General features: G+C 41.6%; 1 protein-coding gene across 1 annotated transcript in view; it reads left to right on the top strand.

Annotated features, from left to right (window-relative positions):
- Positions 1-19,399, top strand: part of LOC141003409 (adhesion G protein-coupled receptor L3-like) — a 207,784-nt gene that overhangs the window by 125,388 nt on the left and 62,997 nt on the right. Inside the window, exons 7-8 of the mRNA XM_073474740.1 lie at positions 13,357-13,710; positions 16,838-16,941. Of these exons, the coding sequence (XP_073330841.1) occupies positions 13,357-13,710; positions 16,838-16,941 (458 nt within the window). The remainder of the gene's footprint in view (positions 1-13,356; positions 13,711-16,837; positions 16,942-19,399) is intronic.

The following is a 19,399-nucleotide window of genomic DNA, read 5'->3' as shown; positions in this document are numbered from 1 at the left end:
CAACTCTGGCGGTTGCTTTAACAAAAGAACAAGCGACCGCTCAGATTAAACTTCCACAAAACTCTTTTGAAAAGTCTAATTTATCCACTCCATTGTTCTTTTTATAAATTGGAGCTTGTTGGGAAGTATGAAACGGGAAAAAAGAACCTGTTTTGACACACCAAGGTAATTCTTTGCTCTATCTCATCAACAGCTCTAGTCAAAAATGTCACAAGTTATTTGACTGTGAAGTCTTTACCTCTGCTTTCTCCTCGGGAGCTTTCTCTACCTGCCGCTTGCCAGTTTAATTTATTTTCCTCAGTTGGCTGCTGCTCGAGCCCAAATCTTTTTTATACACTGAGTCCTGCTTCGACACTCCCTGTAATATATTCACTCATTCACTGGCCATGCTTACAGCGTTTGGTTTTGATAATACTCGACAACCCATAGTATAATTTGTTGTAGTTAAGGAAAGTGAAATGGTGTTGTTCTGTGCTTTCTGTATCAAATTATTTTCCATCTCTTTTTTAACAGTGATACACAATGATTACACTCACTTGCATGCACACACACACATATGCAAATGCAAATTCTTAGCACTAGACTTCCCGGTGAGATGTTGACTTGATGTTTGGCTGCTGTTGTGCAGAGCAGGCTGCCCTCCAAAGAGGCTGCTGCATGAATATAGATCATAAAATGTTGCATTAAGCGGATGGATGGAGTCAAAGAACAGATATAAATGTCAGATAAACAGACGCATAAGAGATGAAAGAGTGATTGAATGGACTGCGGAGTGATAAACCATTTTATTTGATCAACTCCCAGACCAAATACAGAGGAAGCTGACTTATTCTGGTTAAGTATTTTTAGCTGTGCACATCTTCCACGCAGATGTTTTATAAGGCGCCTCATTTTGAGATTGCACAATTGCATAATTGTGGCAGCACAAAATTGTTCAAAATAGCATCACTGTAGACCACTTCATCACACACAAATAAGTCTGTATTTGCTGCTGAATGCTGCCGTCTCAAACGGTGACACACTACTCCAGTGAGGACGAGATAAATCAAATAGCTGAATGCGATTAAGGAAAACTGGAAATAGCAGTCACAGAAACTTACAACAACAATAGCTGTTCTGAAAAACGACCAGTGGCGCTTTGCGTTTGCTTTCTCTGTAGAGCCCAAAGCCAATGTTGTACTTTCCTTTTGCTGCAAACATGAGCTTTTGAAATTTGATCCAGTGTCATGATCACAGTGCCTGTTAACACTTCCCGAAAAGGTGTCATTCTGTGATTGCTCTGACACGAGCTCATTTCCACTTGTGCTTCCACCACCGTGAGCATGCATGACCTGCCATACCACTGGAGCATGCTGCATGGGCAACAGAGCAGGAGAGACATGCCCAGGTCCACAGCTGAGGCCCTGTGCCGTATGCTGAACCACATACGCCGCGACACTGCACATGCTACAGGGCACGAGGCAGGCTAATGACAGAGTTGAGTGAGTTGTTTCTTTATCTCATCAACACAAAGAAGTGAATCGCTTTTTATGATAACATGAAAAAGAAACTATTTTCCTGCATTTTCAATACTCCCCACAATAATCCTGAGCTGATCTGCACAGATGCTGAGGTGTCCTCAACAGACAGAGCAATATTTTTCTCCCAAACAGGATGTTTTCAAGGACAGATGATCTATGCCCAAGAGTGCTTCCATGACAACTCCATTGATAATTAAATTCTCTGAATTGGTGATAAAAAATATGCTGCACAGACTGCTATTAGCAGGCAGATATAAAAGCTCTTCTACCATTAGTCCCCCTCTACATGGCCAGATTAATTGCTGAATTTGCAAGGACAACTGGGAAATAGATTGCTCTGTGAATTATTTTTTAAAAAAAACATAAAATAAAAGAAAACATAAGGTTGATACAAAGCACTACATGCTGCATATATAATGCTTGAATTAATACAGGAACATAGAGAATGTGACATGTGTCCTATCAGTAAATTATGCAAACTCATTCACAAAGGCCACAATGACCTCTCTCTAGAGGTTGTTGATCTTCCCAGTTGTGGAAATTCATTGTCTTCCAACTGTCCGTGACCCAGTTCTCCAAATCCGCCGTTTAGAGTGCTCCCACCTCTTCCATCACTGTGTGGTTCAGCTCAACCGTCCCCTCCACTAAGGACAAATTGTAGTGAATTGTTAGCAGGATGCAGAGGCTTGCAAACAGCTCCGAGTGGATAAGTTGCATGAAGTCAGTGTCAAGATAATGTGTAGTGTAATTGCTTATGGCCCGGCAATCACCCCTGGGAAAACGCTACTGTTCCGTCAAAACCAGTACATCACAACAACTGAACTATTTCTTACTGCTCAACAAACCATCCATCCATTTTCCTAACTGCTTATCCTGTTCAGTGTCACGGATCAGCGAGCCAGTTAGGGCACAAAATGAATCACCCAAATCATCCCAGACTTTAGATCCTCTGCTTGTCGCATTACACATTTGTGCACACATTTAAATTGATAAAATATTCTATGTTAGATAGCAGTGTTAGTTTATTAGTCGATCAGTCCTCTATTTTAGTCCAGACTGAAATTTCTCAACAACTGTCGGATGGATTGCCATGAAATTTGGACCAGGTATTCACGGTCTTCAGAGGATTAACTGTAACAGCTTTGTTTACCTCTTCACTTTTCATCCAGCACCATCATCAGGTCAGTCGTTTTATCGACCAAATACCTACAACTGAGATGGTAAACATTACACCTGCAAAACACCACCATTGTGTTGTAGCATGCTGACTTTAGCATTTAGCTAAGCACCACTTTGCCTCAAAGAGCTGCCAAACATGGCTGTAGGCTCTTTCAAATAAGACGGTCCCTCTGTTGACTTAACCAAAGGAATTGGAATATAACTTATGTTTCGTATCATGATGCTTCTGTAGATGCTTTGTTTTTTAGCCTTGGTGTCGTCCTGTCAGATTGAGATTGTTGTCTCCTTGCTGATTGCCAATTCACTCACAATATGGTAGTATTAATATCTAACTTCAAACCAAATAAGCTTATTGTGCTGACAGTGAGTGCAACTAGGTCGTTACAGTGTTGTTTCCTTAAACTTGACTGAAGACGTTACCCCTGGCCTCACCTTTACCAGAACATCCTCTGAGCTGTCTGCCACAGTGAGCATGAGTCACTAGCTGCATCGACTCCACAGGACTGCAAAGACGAGGGCAGCCACATGAGAATATTAGCCTCAGTCTCACACACCTGCTGCTGCAGCACTAATATGCTGCTATGGCATAAAATTCATGCTGCGTATCTTGCGATTTATCTTTGTTAACTTGGATGCATTCTTCAGGTTCAGCCCCACATTATTCTATAGTCTTCTTATGGACTTTACAATGACGTGTTTGCTGTCTGTGTACAGTAATTCACTTTCAGATTTTCAGTGATTTCTATCATTTGAATTAACATATTCAGATCCAAGTGTGATCTGAGGACTGTGTGTTGAGTACTGTTTACAGAATACAGCAATCAGTGTCTATTAGTCTGTTGATACTTAAGTATCCGCGGGGTGTTCCCCTCGTCGCACATTTCAGTCAGGCAACCTCTGATTTCTGAATGCGCCACTTTGGGAGAGATTCTTTTGTTGGCTCGATTGCTGCATATGATGTATCACAGTTGGTGTCATAGATACATTCACTGTCTGGCAGCCCTGTAATTTTGCCACATGTTGCCATCTGGCTGGGGCACAGTGCCAGCCATGATAGCTCGGAGGGAGTCCGCAGTCGTGGCGCCCCAACCTTCATGCAGAAACAGCCGCTGTTTTGGACTCTCAGGCCTTTCTTGGCTCTGCTTGGAAGTGCCTGACACATGCTAAATTGATTAAGACTGTCTAAACAGTAAATGCAGGCTGGCAGGATTTAGTGGAGATGATCAGAGTGTGACTCACGTTGCTCTTAAAGGCAAAATCTGTTTGAACCTTTGGGTTCCAATGCTAACGCACCAGCTTTCCAGTACCTATCATTGCTTTTGATTGATTTACTTTGACATTCTATTTCATGACCTGAACCTTTTCTTTCTTGATTGCAAAGCTTTACGGAGAATCTTTCTTCGTAATTCAAACTAAATGCTCCTATTCCACAAAAAAACAGTCTTTTGCATGCTGCATGAAGCCCTTTTGATGTCACGGCTTAGAAATGTAGGCTACATGCTTATTTGCAGACTACGCACTCCTCACATGCCTGGTGCACCTCTTGCATAGGGCAATTTCCTTCTAGGGAAAGTGCAAGGTTTAGGATTATAGTTCAGAATGATTTTCCTAAAGCACTTGCGCGCACACACACGTGCACAAATGCACGCTCTTCTTGCAAACCCTTTAATGCTGCAACACAATGGGGCTCTGTTAGTAATGCAGCTTTAGATTTTTTTGCATGGAAACAGGGAGCACTTTGTTGGTGCTTCAGAGCCTTTTTTGAGACCTTCCTCGTGTAAGAATCATTTGAAGTTTATTGTAAAACATAATCATTCTTACCCTATTAGTGCATGTGTGTGTTTTGCTGATCTTAGTACACCTCTTTTTTATTTCTGGTGTGGAATCTGAATGAACCCTTTGTCGATATGAGCATGCGAGCACGTGTTTCAAGTGTTTCAGAATGTGGCGTGTTCGTTCATTCGCTCTGTGTAATACCCCATTATATGTATATATATATATCACATGATTTTGCCTGCCGTCCCTCCTCCTGACTGGCCATCCATCATGGGCCTCGGCGGCTCTACCTTGATCCAGAAATCATACACAGATCACCTGTGTAGTGAGAGCAGTGGCAGGCAATTCCTCAGTTAAGGCCAACACCCTATCCATCTCTCCTGACATGTGCAGAAATGGGAAAAAAACATACTTATAGTGCAAAATCAAAGACTTTTGTGTAATGCCAAACTTATGGGGTTTATTAGGTGCACACAAGTGCATTTGTCCCTACCTCTGTACATGTGTCATTGTGCTTTTCCAACTCTTTCGAGAGTGTAGGGCCAAAAAATAAAATTGTGCTTTGTCACAGTTTTCAGTTGGTTGTTACACTAAAGTGCGTGGGTCTTCTCCTCCACTCTCCTGAAGTGTGTGTGTGTGTGTGTGAATATATGGCTACCAGTTTCTCTAGAGCCCCTCGAAATTGCCACATTAGATGGGTGTGCCTCTGCGTCGCCAAGCCTGTTAAGCTTGGTGACACACAAGCTCGAAGTGATTTCTTTCGACTAAATCTGATTGGAGGCCTCTGAAGCATCTTTAACTCTCTTTATCACCAGTGTCATAGTTCCTCTGCTCAGCTTTGCCCTTTCCATTTGGCCCATTCTAGTGTTGGTTGACAGTCTTTTGAAAAGCCTTGCTCTCATTTTTTTTTTTTTTTCCTGGCAAATGGTGAGACCTTGGAGGAGAGTGCCTTTCCTCTTTGCGAGTCTGAAATCTCCTGTGTTCATGTCCTTACACTCCTCTTTTCTCCTTTTGCTTCTCTTGGTATGTTTGTCGATGATTGGCCTCGTCAGTAGCCTGAGAGACTTGAGTTTTGGCTCATTAGATTGGAACGGAATCCAACATTCCTCAGTTTTGCTTCAAAGAGATGTTGCTAAATATGATTTTTCAGTGTTTTTAATACACACCAGTACAGTAATGTATGAACTGCATATATATAGTATGTAGGTGCATAATGAATTTGCATGATGTACTTTGGTTTGGGGATTTTGAGGCTATTGAGAGTATATAAAATAAATAAATTAAAACTTAAATTAGTGTAATCCTCTTTTCTGAAAGCAGATGAGTGAATATTTATGCACATTAGTCAAAAAGCGCTTGTGTTTTTGTGTCTTTGCATGCATTTACCTGTCTTGAATTCATACCTACAGTACTTTACTGTAGAGCATATGCGAACAGGCTTTGCTCACGTCTCCTCTGTCATTTAACTCAATACTGCGAGTGTCTCTCTGGGCCTGTTTCCACGTGTGCATATATATCAGCCCCGGCACATACGCTTCTCCCAGAGCTGTGTGACCTCCATAGATGCCCTCTCAAGTCCCGGCAAGAGAGCTAGGGAATGAGAAATTAATTGCCAAACAATGCATAGCTCCCATCCATTACGGTTCTCATCATGTCAGATGATATCGAAGCATTACCGGATGTCTGGCTGCATAATTTACCGCACCCCTCCACAACCACCACTGCCGCCACCACCTCCCTTCCACTCCCCACATCCCAGTTGCACTCTCTGATGGATTTGTGGGCCTGCCACAAAAGGCTCCATTAAATGATGGGACTTTTATCATCATTTTATTTTCCCAACATTCAGCTAGGACATGTGTAGCGTTCAGTGGGATCGTATGACATAAACATTAGGGAATTGATAAGCTTGGGAGCTCAGTGATTCATGCCATTGTGAAGAGGCTGCTGATTTTGTGAGATAGCTTAAAATAGATGTTCTTTCTGTATATGTATGTACGTATTTCTCATCATAGATAACATTTGACATCGTGTCTTATGAATTAATGCTTAATTAGCTGATGGCCGAGATATAAGAAACCACTTGGTTAACATGTAAAAGCCTCAATTATATTTTCTCCAGTTTTCTTTGCTTTTATTTTGTAGGGATAGGGTCAGATTGGGACATGTCCTTTAATGTTAATCTCATTTTTTTTTTTTTACATGACTGTATTGACTTTTTGAGGCCCTCATGCCAACATTTTGTCACACTAGTAATTAATAGCTACTTGACAGATTATTTGGTCCAAAGTCCATGTCTACAACAAAGATTTGGAAAAACACTTCCTCAGGAATTAGCAATTACAAACATTACACAAGCAACAGAAACTCAAGTAGGTTAAAGCAACGTCGTAACAAAATCTGCCTACCCCCACTTCTAAAGATGCCTAGTAATGTGAGTTAAATCTAATTTGTTAAATCCATACAAAAATCCCAGACTACTTCATGTCAAGGAGCAGTGACTTCATGAGTTCTTGGATGGTGGTTCAGGGATTTCATGGTTACAGAAATTTGCTAGCCTCCAAACAGTCCATAACACAACGCTGTGTAGCCCAGTCCCAAGATTAAAGTAGCAGTTAATGTTACAGATAAGTTCACAATTATACGTGTCATAAGTACCTTATTGACCACAGTTCAAGTCTGCGTTAAAACCTGGCTATTTTTAAGGAGACTTTCCAGCCATGTTTGTGGTGACCAAAGCAGGTATTTTGAACCAAAACATGATCTTTTTTTTTTATGTTGCTTAGACCTAACCAGGCAATAAGCGCAGCATTGTCACAACGTAAAAGTGAAAATTCAACCTAGAGAAACATAATGTTGCAACATAAAGACATGTAAAGTTTCAGCATTTGTGGTTTGCACAAACATTTATTCTGGCAATTGGGTTAGTACAATTGTTGAATATGTGCATTTTTTAGTTCTCAAACATTATACAACCCCTAATATAATGCAAGTAGAGCAGTAGCACTGTCACCACCCAAGAAAGCCTCTCAGTTTGAATACTAGAGGGAAAGCTTAACAGATTGCACCAAACCATCATGAATCATTGATGGTATTATAAATTGTAACACAGTTGTTCGCACTGGTGTCCAGAACTGTCAAAACTTATGATCGCAATGTTGAGGAACATCAACATTGCCATATAGTTTGTTCCTGTGAAGTTAGTTTCATTGTCTTGTGCCTAGAAAAGAGGTTCTGACATCAGACCAAACTTTAACAGAAGTAGACTGAGCTACAAAGTGGAAGCAGCACCCTTTAGACCAAACAACCAAGTACAGGGTTGGAACTTTTTTCTATCCCTTAATGTCTGTGATCACGGATTTGGTCTTCAAGTACATTTCCTTCTAAAAATACATGTCCCAGCACCCAGAAATCCCATTTTGCAGGCTTTAAACAGTTTAGTGGAAAGTTAATGGGTGACATCACACAAAGACTGTCAGATATTTTCTAAAGTCCCTACTGAAGATGTAACCATGCATAAAGGTTCAACTTCTAAAATTAGGAGGTAATTGGGTTCAGCACGAGGTTGGTCGAGTCACTTTACCGTCTGAGGCTCATTTCATTTTTACCCCCCGAAAGCCCTCTCCCCGCCTCCTTTGATCTGGCGTCTGCAGAAGTTTCTCAGAGCCGTCGAGCCCGCTCTCGGTGCGGAAATGGCAAGTCATATGAACCGGATTCATTTCATAATAGCATAGCAGGTTTTTTTCCTGGAGCGAAGTAGAGTGGGCTTATCTAATTGTGGAAGCCACGAGCCCTGGGATACAGAGAGAGAGGCTAATTAGTTAGAAATTAATGCTTTGAAATTAAGCACAAAGCTCTGTGTGCGGTGGAAACAGACGTCACGCGTTTTGTTGAGGGGGACTTTTGTGCAACAGAAGCTGAGCGTAAATGATGAGTGAGTCTCAATGAGAGGAAGTCGGAGTGCCCACAGACGTTTGTCCTGTCTTATTAATGTAAAGGTCGCCTGTTTAGGTGTAGGAACCCTTGGCTTAAAAAATCATGAATATCTGATAGCTGGCTGTTAGCATTATTCATTTTTAATCGACTTTGTAATGCCTTTGAGAAAGCATTGAATCTTTAATATACAGAAGATAAATTACTTTGAGGTTTGAGGCCCCTTTTTGAATTATGTTCTTAAACTTTGCCTCGTATCATTGTGGAATACCTAAATGCATCCGAGGACGCAATTCTAATTAACAATACTGCAGTGAGGAAGTGCTTGTTAAGTAGATACTGAAATATGAAATTCACAAGAGCAGAATAAGAGTTCAACCATCTATGTTCAAAATTTGTTGTCTTCATTTTGGACCACGATTTAGTTGTTTTTCTAAAACTCACAACCAATCTCACATTGAAATCTTCCTCTAAGGTCACTCACGAGTCCCTCGGAGCATACCAAAGTCTTGTTCACCTCGTTGGTGCTCTTGAGCAAAGTTTTTTCCTCTCTTCATCCCTTTGGATAGAATGGGAAAGCTGGCAAAGCAAAACAAAATGTCCTTGTGTTGTCTCCAAGGCGATCGTGCCTGCAGACTGTGGCTGCTGTGTGCTGCTGGCTTTCCTTTTTTTTTTTCGTGCTCATCTCATGGAAAAGATATACAAGTTTGCTCAAGGACACTTTCTTCTTTTCCACTCCTGCTCTCTGTCTCTTGTGTGAGCCTTTGCAGGCGTATTTAACATGCTGCGTGGTGAAAAATAATTCAACAGCGGGCTCAACAGGATCATCCGGAAGTATGGAATTACATTCTAGACATGGTTCCTAGTGACTTTGAATTAACCTCATGCTGTGATGGCGATTTCCTGCAGCTATATTCGTCTGTACTGTCATACTACCTCCAGTATTAAAGAAGGTGATATGATAACCTTTGTCATTATTATTTTAAAAGGATCTGTAAACGAAATTAATCAAATTTTCTATGAAATCGAGAGATAATGATAGCTGGGTGTTTGACTAGTTTAATCATTAACTTCAAAGCGAGACCATGTGCCATTCGTAAGCACAGTCTTCCTCTCGAAGAAGTTCACAGGCAATAAAACACAACATTGCTCGTTGTAGCACATCATATCTCATGGTGGCTAATGTTAGCTTACAGTAGCAACCCTAGAAAGATGGATAATGCTGCATGACTGACTTCACTGAGTCAGTTTGACGAGTAAACACAACATATGTCACCAGGTTTGTTTGTTGCCTGTCGTCCCATTGTGCTGGCATGTTGCATTCAATGTCAGCAGAATAGGAGCAACAGGAAAGCTTCTGTTCTGTCTTAGGAGTAATATTTTCAAGATGGTTGCCCCTGCTGTTAGTCTCGTAGTCACATCAATTAAAATCAACTAAATTAGCTACTTTTGCAGTCTAATGTATTTGAAGTCAGCCGCTGCTAATCTTGATCTGAATGACGTGATGTGAGTGATGTGAAGGTAATGAGTGATCTCACCTTAAAGCACCTCACTTGAGATAATTTTGGAAAATAATGAGCAGGTCAGTGAGACATTATTCTGTATTTACCTGGCTCTGTGCAGTCCAAGTTTTTCTGAATACAAGTGGAGAGGACAGTGTGTTTTTATGTTGTGATTTTGTCTTCTCCTACGCACCTGTCAGTCCACAGGTGTGCAAAAGTTTCTGTGGCTCTTAGCGCTGAAAATGTTCCAGAAGCAGCCTCTTGGTAGGGCATGTTGTGTTTACTAATTAGCTTCTGTTGATATCCGTGACATGCCTCAATATAGTTTAACAGAAGCACAAGAAGAGACATTAAAGGGTAAATCCACCAATTTTACACATTAAAGTGTGTTTACAGGTCTTGGAGAGTACTACTGCCTATGTTAAAAGAAGCAGTGTAAAGCCTTTTGTGGCTTTAGAGGAAGCTGCATATATTCTGATAAATTGCCTCCACTGATGTCACTCAGTGGCTAAGTTGCATTGTGGGTAATGTAGGCAACAGGTTTTGCCATCTCTGGTCCATTTATCTGATTGCATGCAGCTTCCTCTGGAGCAAACAAGATGCTTTAAACTACTTTTTTTCCCATATATGCAGTAGCATTCCACAAGACATGTAAACGCACTTTAATGTGTAAAATGCTGGAGTTACGCTTTAAGTTAACAAAGTATTTTTTGATATGTCTGCCACCACAAGCTACGCTAAGTCAAGCTTTCTTACGAATGAGTACAACTTTTAATTTGAATAAGTAAAAGAAAAAGAATTACATAATTGTCCTTAAAACTGATTTAGATAATGGATGCCACTGATATTTTTGAATGAAATACTTTAAAACCTAATATACAACCTGTTATCTTATTTATTGCTATTATGTTTTTCTATGAATCTATGGTCGATGTGTCTCACGTCTCTGTGCAGTTTACTACTGACTCTGCATTCTGGGCCGCCAAAGCAACACACTCCCTCAGCAAAAATCTGTCACAGTCAAAATCACTCCTGTATCAGCCATCCTGACCAGCACAATAACTCCCTTATCCTAATGGGCCCGTCTGCACACCCTTTTTAGCCACCAGCTTATCTGAGCCTGTGCACTGTGACCTTTGCTGACCTCAATATGAGCAGTGAATTTCCATGATAAGATTTCCATGAGCTGCCCTGATGGTCTCCTTTTACTATATGCTGTTTAAGCACCACCAGCTGATTTCAATTATACTTAAATTGATGCTGCTTCCCTTTACAGAGAGTGTGGGTGACATATTTGAGGTTATCATCACTTTCCTTCAAATACACATGCGTAAATAAGTTCTCTCATAAATAATCAAATAAATAGGCTGGTGTCCTCGAAGATATTTCTCCCTCGTATTAACACGATCATTGCAGCCACTGGGGCTGCTGCGGCGCAGATTGATGATGATGTCTAATCGTGGTTATAGAATGTAAATGGTGATGTCTTGGTGGCTGGTGGAAATGTTAAATACCTATTTGAGCATTCATGTGATTTTTTTAAAGCCCTGTTGATGGGTGGTGGTGTCAGTTTATGTTGGCTGATGAGGGTTTGTGACTGAGTGTGTGGTTGCCAGTGTGTGAGCACGTGACTGTGCATTTATGCTCGCTTATTCAAATGTTTGCATCCAGACACACCAGTGTGATAGCGTCTTTTCCAAGGTCTTGTATTTTCCACTTAACATTTACTGCTCTTTACTTTGCTGATTTGTTTTTTTTTCTGTCTGTGAGAGTTATTTTTAAGTTATATATTTAAAGGCTCTGCATGCGTTTAGTTCACATTGCAATTCAATTAGATTCTTGTTATAGTACCACTTTGCTGATGGACTGCCTCCGCAGGAGTGTCCAAGATACCTGTGGATCTTAGGAACACAACAACCCTTTTTGTTTTCTGGAGAAAACAAATACTCAATCAGCCTGGAACTCTTGCTGCGGCTGCAACCTATTTAATCAACCTTGGCTGTCGTTGAGGCTGTTAAGCGTCGAATGCATTGACTGCTGATAGAGGTCTGGTTTGTGTCATTACAGCCTCCAGGCGTCTCTGCGATTCCCAAACCGTGGCGCTAATTTATGCCATCTTATTTCACCGCTTTTCAAATTCCCCATACAGAGAAATCGTCCGATTGCAATTTGAAACTCGCTGAACTGGATTTCTGCAGTCGCATCTGTTATCTAAGCTCTCTGGATGTGTGACGTCCATTACACCTGCCAACCTAAAATCGACCCTCATTAAATTTTGCTTTGCGCCCCCTTCATACAAAGATTGGGACCATTTGTCACTTCTGTCATTTTGATTGTATCTCTGCATTAGGGCGGAAACAACGCCTATCCCAAATTGCATTTTTGCAAAGGCCCAGATTGGGTATGAGTGTTTGTGTGTGAGCGTGTGAGAAAGTGCTCTCTCATGGGAACTTATTTAAAGGGCCTAGAGTAAGCTGCCTTCTTCCAAACCACACAGAGTAATAAGATCACGACATATAGAAATGTCAGCGTAGCATATTGAAGAATATCGTACAAAAATAACAACGCAATGCAAATGTGTAATGAGTAACACAGAGCAATCTTTCTAAATAAAGATCTTCCATAGAGAACTGCTTCATAGAAAAAAGCCTGGCTTCTTCCCACTTTCTGAAGATATATTACGAGGTATGACCTTTCTGTGTGTCCTCTGACCCTGTGTGGGTTAACCAAGTCCACACATTCATAAAAAGCCTGTCGCTAAATTAGTTTGGGGCTCCTATTTTCCAATCAGGGACACAGGGGAAGGAATATAAAGGGGACAGAATGAGATGAGTCGATGGGATGATTGATGACAGGGAGTCGAAGAAACTGAGAAAAAAGGATCGCTGTGCCAGTATATGTCTCCTTGTGTGTTTGTGTTATGATAGCCCTTGTCCCCAACAGCTCAGCTAAACAGCGTCATTAGCAAGCACCCCCTGGAGTGTATCCACAGGGAGGAAATAGGTATTTCAGTTTATCCTGGCTGACCCAGAAATAGTATGTAACTACAACATCCAGTGTCTGACTCTCAGAGATATGCCCTCTTCAACAGCTCTATTTAGACTGCACAGCTGTAAGTGCGCGTATGGATAGTGTGTGTTTGTGTTAGCTTAGCCAGTCCCATCGTAGACACCATGCATGCCCATGCAAGTCACACCTGCCAGTTCCAATTGATCCTCTTTGAACCATCTTCTCTTAAAGTGACACGTGGAAAGGAGGCAAGAACAGAAGCCCCTCTGCAAACGCTGTCTTTTTTTTTTCCCCAGCGCCAAAATAAGTTCACTCGCAGACATTAATGAAGTGTGACTGCAAAAAGGAAGACATTTAAACTCAATCTTCTTTTTCAAAACTCTACTTTTTTCTGTGAGTACGTCAGTTCACTTTGTTTCTTCTCTCTGCTTTGACAGAAACATCCTCCTCTGTCATGGTGTACATGGACACGACGACAATGACGACAAGGACCACCACTCGACCGACCACTCTTACTATGACAACCACAACAGCCAGGACTACTACTACCAAGATGCCTGCTACGACAACCGCGATGGCCCAGTGGCCCCGGACCACGTCCACAGTGGCGGCCCCTGCCCAGACGCTGGTGGAGGGATTGGTACCAGAGGATGACAACAGGGCGCCGCCTTCCTCCAAGCTTCCCAACATCAGGGTAGAGTACTGCAATCCCCTGGTGATGATGGACATCTCCTGGCCCAAGACCAAGCAGGGCATGGTGACCAAGATGCCATGTCCACCTGGAACCATAGGTACGGTAGATTTTTTTATCATGACAAATATTTAATGGGAGTACTTTACTTCACACTTAAAGTTACAATTCATTTTATCATAAAAAAAGATACAACTAATGTCTTTAACTTCTTCTACTACTGCATTTTAGCCAAACTTATTTGGAGTTTGTGGTGGCAGCAGGCCTCAATCACATACTTTTCCTGCTGTTTCCTTTGTTGGAAGGTCTCCCACTTTACAGTGTGTGGAGCATCAATAGAGCATAACAATGTGTGTCATTACACGTCAGTTCAAATAATGGCATGCAGTTAACCTGATTAATCTTCCATAAACATCAAACATTCCTCTGTTCACAAATGAAAAAGTCTGCCAGTGAAGTGTACATGTTTTTTTTGTTTTTTTTTATCCTTTCACTCTGTGAGGATGTCAATACTCTCGTTAGGAGACACAGTCTACTGTGAGGCTCTTCGCCTTGATGTTGGTCGCCGGTGTGTGTTTTGTTTATGTTTACACTCCCCCTGCAGCACTCGTTCTCTAGCTTCCTGCCCCCCTCCCCCCTCACTCTTTCATTCCTGACTCACTGATGCAAGCCAAAAGATAGCTTAGCATTGCATCTGTATGTCAACTAGTAACTAATACACCACACACGCCCATATATATTTCCTGTCTCTCAGGGCACAGTTGGTGTAATTAATTACTGGCTAAACACATTTGTGTGCAGCGTTTTGAAAGGGCTTGCTGAGCTTTGTGTACCAGGCATCAGGCCATTTGCTTTCATATATGTTGTTCCAGTTCTGACTTTGTATCAACACTAAGGGAATGAAGTCAAGTGTGCATTAAGATAAAATGTTGGCTGCTTTAGATAAAGAAGCTTTTCCCCTGAATGTAAAGTGCTGATCTCACAGCGGCCACTCAGTATAGACTTTTTAAAGGTCACATAATATGCAACATTTCCAGGTTGATATTTACATTGTGTGTGTCTTCTACAATATGTTTACCCGCTTAAATGTTCAGTAAACACATGATTTTTCTTGCTGCAACAACTCTATTCACCCCCCAATTTCATGCCTGTCCCTATAAGGCCTCCAATTAAAGCCTTGTCTCTCATTGGCCAGCTTTCACATGCCTGAGCAGGCACCGCCCACTGCATTTTCACATCAGCTCTGCCGGTGTGTTTGCAACCAGGGTCGTGCTGGGGCTTAAACTGTACCAAAAGCTAACCTGGAAACCTTGATATTGAGGCTCTCTTTTGTCAGATAGTATTGCTGCATAAATAAAATAAGCGGTGATAATACATTATTACCAACCAAGAAGAAGAGATCATGCAAATCAGATGAAAACTTCCCCATCAAATCTGGCTCGAAGCCCAAAAAATCATTTCATCAGTCAGCACACAGACTCACACACACACACACACACACACATACAGTACATACAGGGTTCATTAATGGGCACCACCAGCACCCGTCGAGACCTCACTAACAGCCATCATATGGCAAGATAAGAGGAACACATACCCCATCTCCCCTCAGCGTGCTCTTCAAAGCCGTTGCTCTTCAGACGACACTGCCAAGCAGAACACGACTGTGTGAGCTTCCTCTGCCACTCTTTGAAAGTTCCTCGAGCTCCCCCCTTCCATCTACCTCACTTGGCTTGCTGTCATTGCGTCTCCCCCCTCCGACTCCCTCTCTCACTTCTCTCTTTCATGCTCCTTCTCCTGCCTCTCAGTATAGGAGGAAATGCCGAGTCCCTTATCTTATAAACCCATCAAACATAAGGCTGTCCAAGGTGGACTGGGGAAGGAAATTATATGTCAATCAAAATTTATATCTGTTAATGCTGCTCGTCTCGCCCTCTAACGCACCCTCCCGCTAAGCACAAGCAAGGGCGATTTAATGTCAGCATGTAGCCTTGCTGATGTCAACCGTGAAAATATAGTTGCAAGTTATTTGAGGTACCTGGAAGAACAAGTGAAAGACACTCTTGTTTTTGGACATATCATTGCAAACATCAGGTGTCCACAAAAAGTGTGGGTTTATGCTGCATGTCTCTTGATTAAAAGTATTTCATTTATTAATTACGATTGAGAAGGTTGAAGGTAGATATAGCAAGGTCAGACAGCCAACTGTATAGTTGTGATGTCACAACTATACAGTCATCACCCTCAGCATGGCGGTGGTTGCAAAAACACAGACAGAGCCGATGCATTAACATGGTGGGCGGTTATTGCTCAGGCCCGCAAGAGCTGACCAATCAGAGCAGACTGGCCTTTTTTTCAGGAGGGGAGCATTAAAGAGACAGGCACTAAAACTGAGCATTGAGAGGGTGAATAGAGGTGCTGCAGCAATGGACAGGATGAGAAAAATCAGATTTTTGAACATGAGCATTTTCTCTTAACCATAAAAGTATGAAGCTGAGCATAATATGGGGCCTTTAAAAAGGATGGCCACCCCTAGATATTTGACTCAATATCTAGAGATGTATTTGCACTTAAACCGAGATAGAAAATTATAAGACAGTCACTCCATGAACCACATCTCTGTCAGCACAGAGACAGCCTTCTCGAGCAAGCTTAATTGACCTTTCGTGATGAATTCAGCTATGGCAGACTTAATTGGCACCTATTTTGGTGTATTTTCTTTCTCATGCAGGAGTTGAACTGTCACACGCATGCAGACGCTGTCTGACTTTTAATGATTTAAATACAGACGCTGTCTGGGTGAGCTCGGCTGGCCTCAAGTGAAGCAACTTCATTTCGTTCGCTATAAGATAAAACCATCCAATTACATTTCGCTACATCCATCAGTTTAATCATGTAAGAAGTGTGTGTCTTAGGATGTTGCGGTTGTATTTGGGCGAGTTTTGCAAATAAGAAAAGTCAGAAACACAGGAGATTTGGGCATTAGTTGACCAGACTGATAGCGTTGTGTGCTTCATCACTCTATAATGGAAAACAGGGGTAAGAGGAATGAGGAAATGTGGCTAAGCTTGATTGTGCTAATCTTTAAGAAAGACTCACCTACACTCACACATACTGAGAGATATTACAAAACCTGTCAGTGTAGCTTTCTGTCTGTACTGACATGCTTGCGCCTCTCGATCGGATGCATTGTTCTCACTAAGCTGCTGTCTTTCTCCTCTCTCTAGGTGTGGCCTCATACATGTGCGTGGGTCCAGAGGGATACTGGGACCCCCAAGGACCCGACTTTAGCAACTGCACCTCCCCCTGGGTCAACCTCATCAGCCAGAAGGTACCAAGCCGCACGATATAATGAGCAGAAGTTGTGCTACTTAAACTCACATCACAGTTGGGGTGTTTGTAAAGTGCTTTTTGTTCTTTTTTCCGATCAGGAATCATCATTCCTCTTGAGAATACAACCATAGGAGGATTTGGCGCTGAGTTTCAATGTTATTTTGATGTTTACATTTTTTTTTTTCTTAACATTTGCCACAGCTCGCTTGTGCTCAGAGCACTTTAGCTATTGTGTGTTTTCTCTTTTGTTATTTGTCTCTCCTTAACTTGTCAATTTAAGTCATGGATAACCCCAAGTTTTATTCAATAGAAGGGTTATGCTTTATTTCTGGTGGGCGGCTGCTGGAACGTGGGCAGAGTGAAAACCAATACATAACATAGTCCAATGGACTGCTAATATAGACCGCCTTCGCTCCACGATATGATACAGCAGTCAGTTGCGTTCCATCCTTCTCAGGCACAAACGATTTGTATCTCCTCCTCCACGGGGGAAGTTATTATGCAAAGCCCCATATAAACCTTTCTATGTTTAAATCTGTAATAGAATCAAATCAAAAGAGGAGAAGGTAACTGCGAGTGAGGATTGGAGGTTCCAGGTTATGAATTGCTGGCAATGTTGAAAATGTTCTCCCTTAAACTCATAGGAGCCTAAGGCGTGCATGTTATAACACTTATGATCTACTCAACGGCACAATGCTCGGCCCATTAAACAAACGGCAGCTTGCAGATATGGATGGAGAATGGCTGAATAGAAGGGAGAGAAATTATCAGGTGCATTTCCGTGCGGTGCTGCGCCATTTGAGGGGCGCAGTAAAGCTCCACTACAGGCTGCTGAGAAATTAACTAAAGCAAAGTTTTTTTTCCGAGCCTGCTATTGGGTTTATTTTGCTATGGCCATGTTGTTGCATGGATCCAGCAGTAACAGTGCGACTCTGACAGAATATTACCTGTTAAGATGTACTTGACAAAAAAGTAGAGTGTGTATTTTTAAACAAAAAGTGTTATGAGTTGTTTTTTTTTTTTCGAAAGCGAATCACACTTCGGCAGCGAGGAAGACTAATGAAGATCAACGTGTCAGAGATCTGGAATATCCATCTGGCACTTCATTATTTTAGATCCAGAGCCATCCTCCTGTATGTGGCACTGCTCATTACCAGATGGTTCGATGGACGAAATGAGAAAGGAAGATATAGAGGATAAAAAAAGAAAGAAATGACACAAGATAAGCAGAAAGAGAGGGAGAAAAAAAACATAGCTATTTACGTTGCATCCTCAGCTACCCTCATTAAGAGACAAGAGCAGGGAGGGAAAAGAGAAAAACATCTCCCAAAGACACATTCCCCTGCATACACCCCTGTGAAGACCAATTTAAGCAGCGTAATTGGCTTGACTAATAAACTCACAGACGATGATGGCAGGTGATGCCAGAGTAAATCAGGATTGGCCTGTTTTAGTTGGTGTCACTGCGGTTTTGAGGCTCATCTTGCTGTGCCTGGTCTATTAGTTAAAACCTTGGCGGTAACTGACCTCTGAACTGCATCAGACCAAAAGGGTGTTCTGCATTTAGTCAAGTTAGACCAGCTGCTGTTCCTTGATCATAGACAAGACCAACTATTGGATATTTTTTGTCATTATTGTGCATATTGATATGTTTAATAATCCAAGAATTTTGGATTATTAAAAAAATATATATGGTATCTGACTGAAAAGGGTTAATTTGTTTCTGAGTTGTTGCATAAGGAGCATTTATTTCAACATTTGGCAAGTAGAGACTAACAAATTAAAAGTGTGAAAAGGTTGACATCTAGGGGCACCTCTTTATATAATTAGCGAGCTAGATAGAGGTTGAAATGTACAGTGTAATTTGGTTAATGGGAAGTCTCATTAGCCAATAAACAGATTCCTCCATAGCTCACAAGTAAGATATTACTCTTTCCCCTGTGACAGAAAAATAAGAGGCACATTTACATTTGCAGTTTAAAGGTGCAATATGTAAGAATTTTAGTTGAAAACATTCAAAAATTAACAAAAAAACGATTAACAGAATGTGAAGGACAAACTGTTTTGACGTTATGACGTCTGTTATTAAGAGATATCTCCTGAAGTTAGCATGCTAACCAGCTAGCCCAACCTGTCCCAGTGCAAAGCTCCTGTGCTAGTAGTGTGAGCGCCAACACTCCCCCAGTGCTCCAAACTCACATACCGCTAGTCGCACGGCTAAATGAACTAACTAGCTAATGACAAGGATAGTTAGCAGCAGTTTGTGCTTACTCTGGTGACATGCTGCTGAAATGTTAAACATAGCTGGCAGATTGTATCAACTAAAGCTAGCTAGCTAATGAAGCTACCTTTAGCTCCATGAAGTGGTTGAAAATGCAGTCTACATCTGACTTTCAAATGCTTAGAATGAGAACAATGTAAAAGAAAGAAAGAAAGAACAATGTAACCCTAACGTG

This window comes from Pagrus major, chromosome 10 (assembly GCF_040436345.1).
Source record: "Pagrus major chromosome 10, Pma_NU_1.0".
Lineage (NCBI taxonomy): Eukaryota > Metazoa > Chordata > Actinopteri > Spariformes > Sparidae > Pagrus > Pagrus major.
The sequence above is the reverse complement of the archived record's forward strand: the minus strand, read 5'-3'. Positions and strand labels throughout refer to the sequence as shown.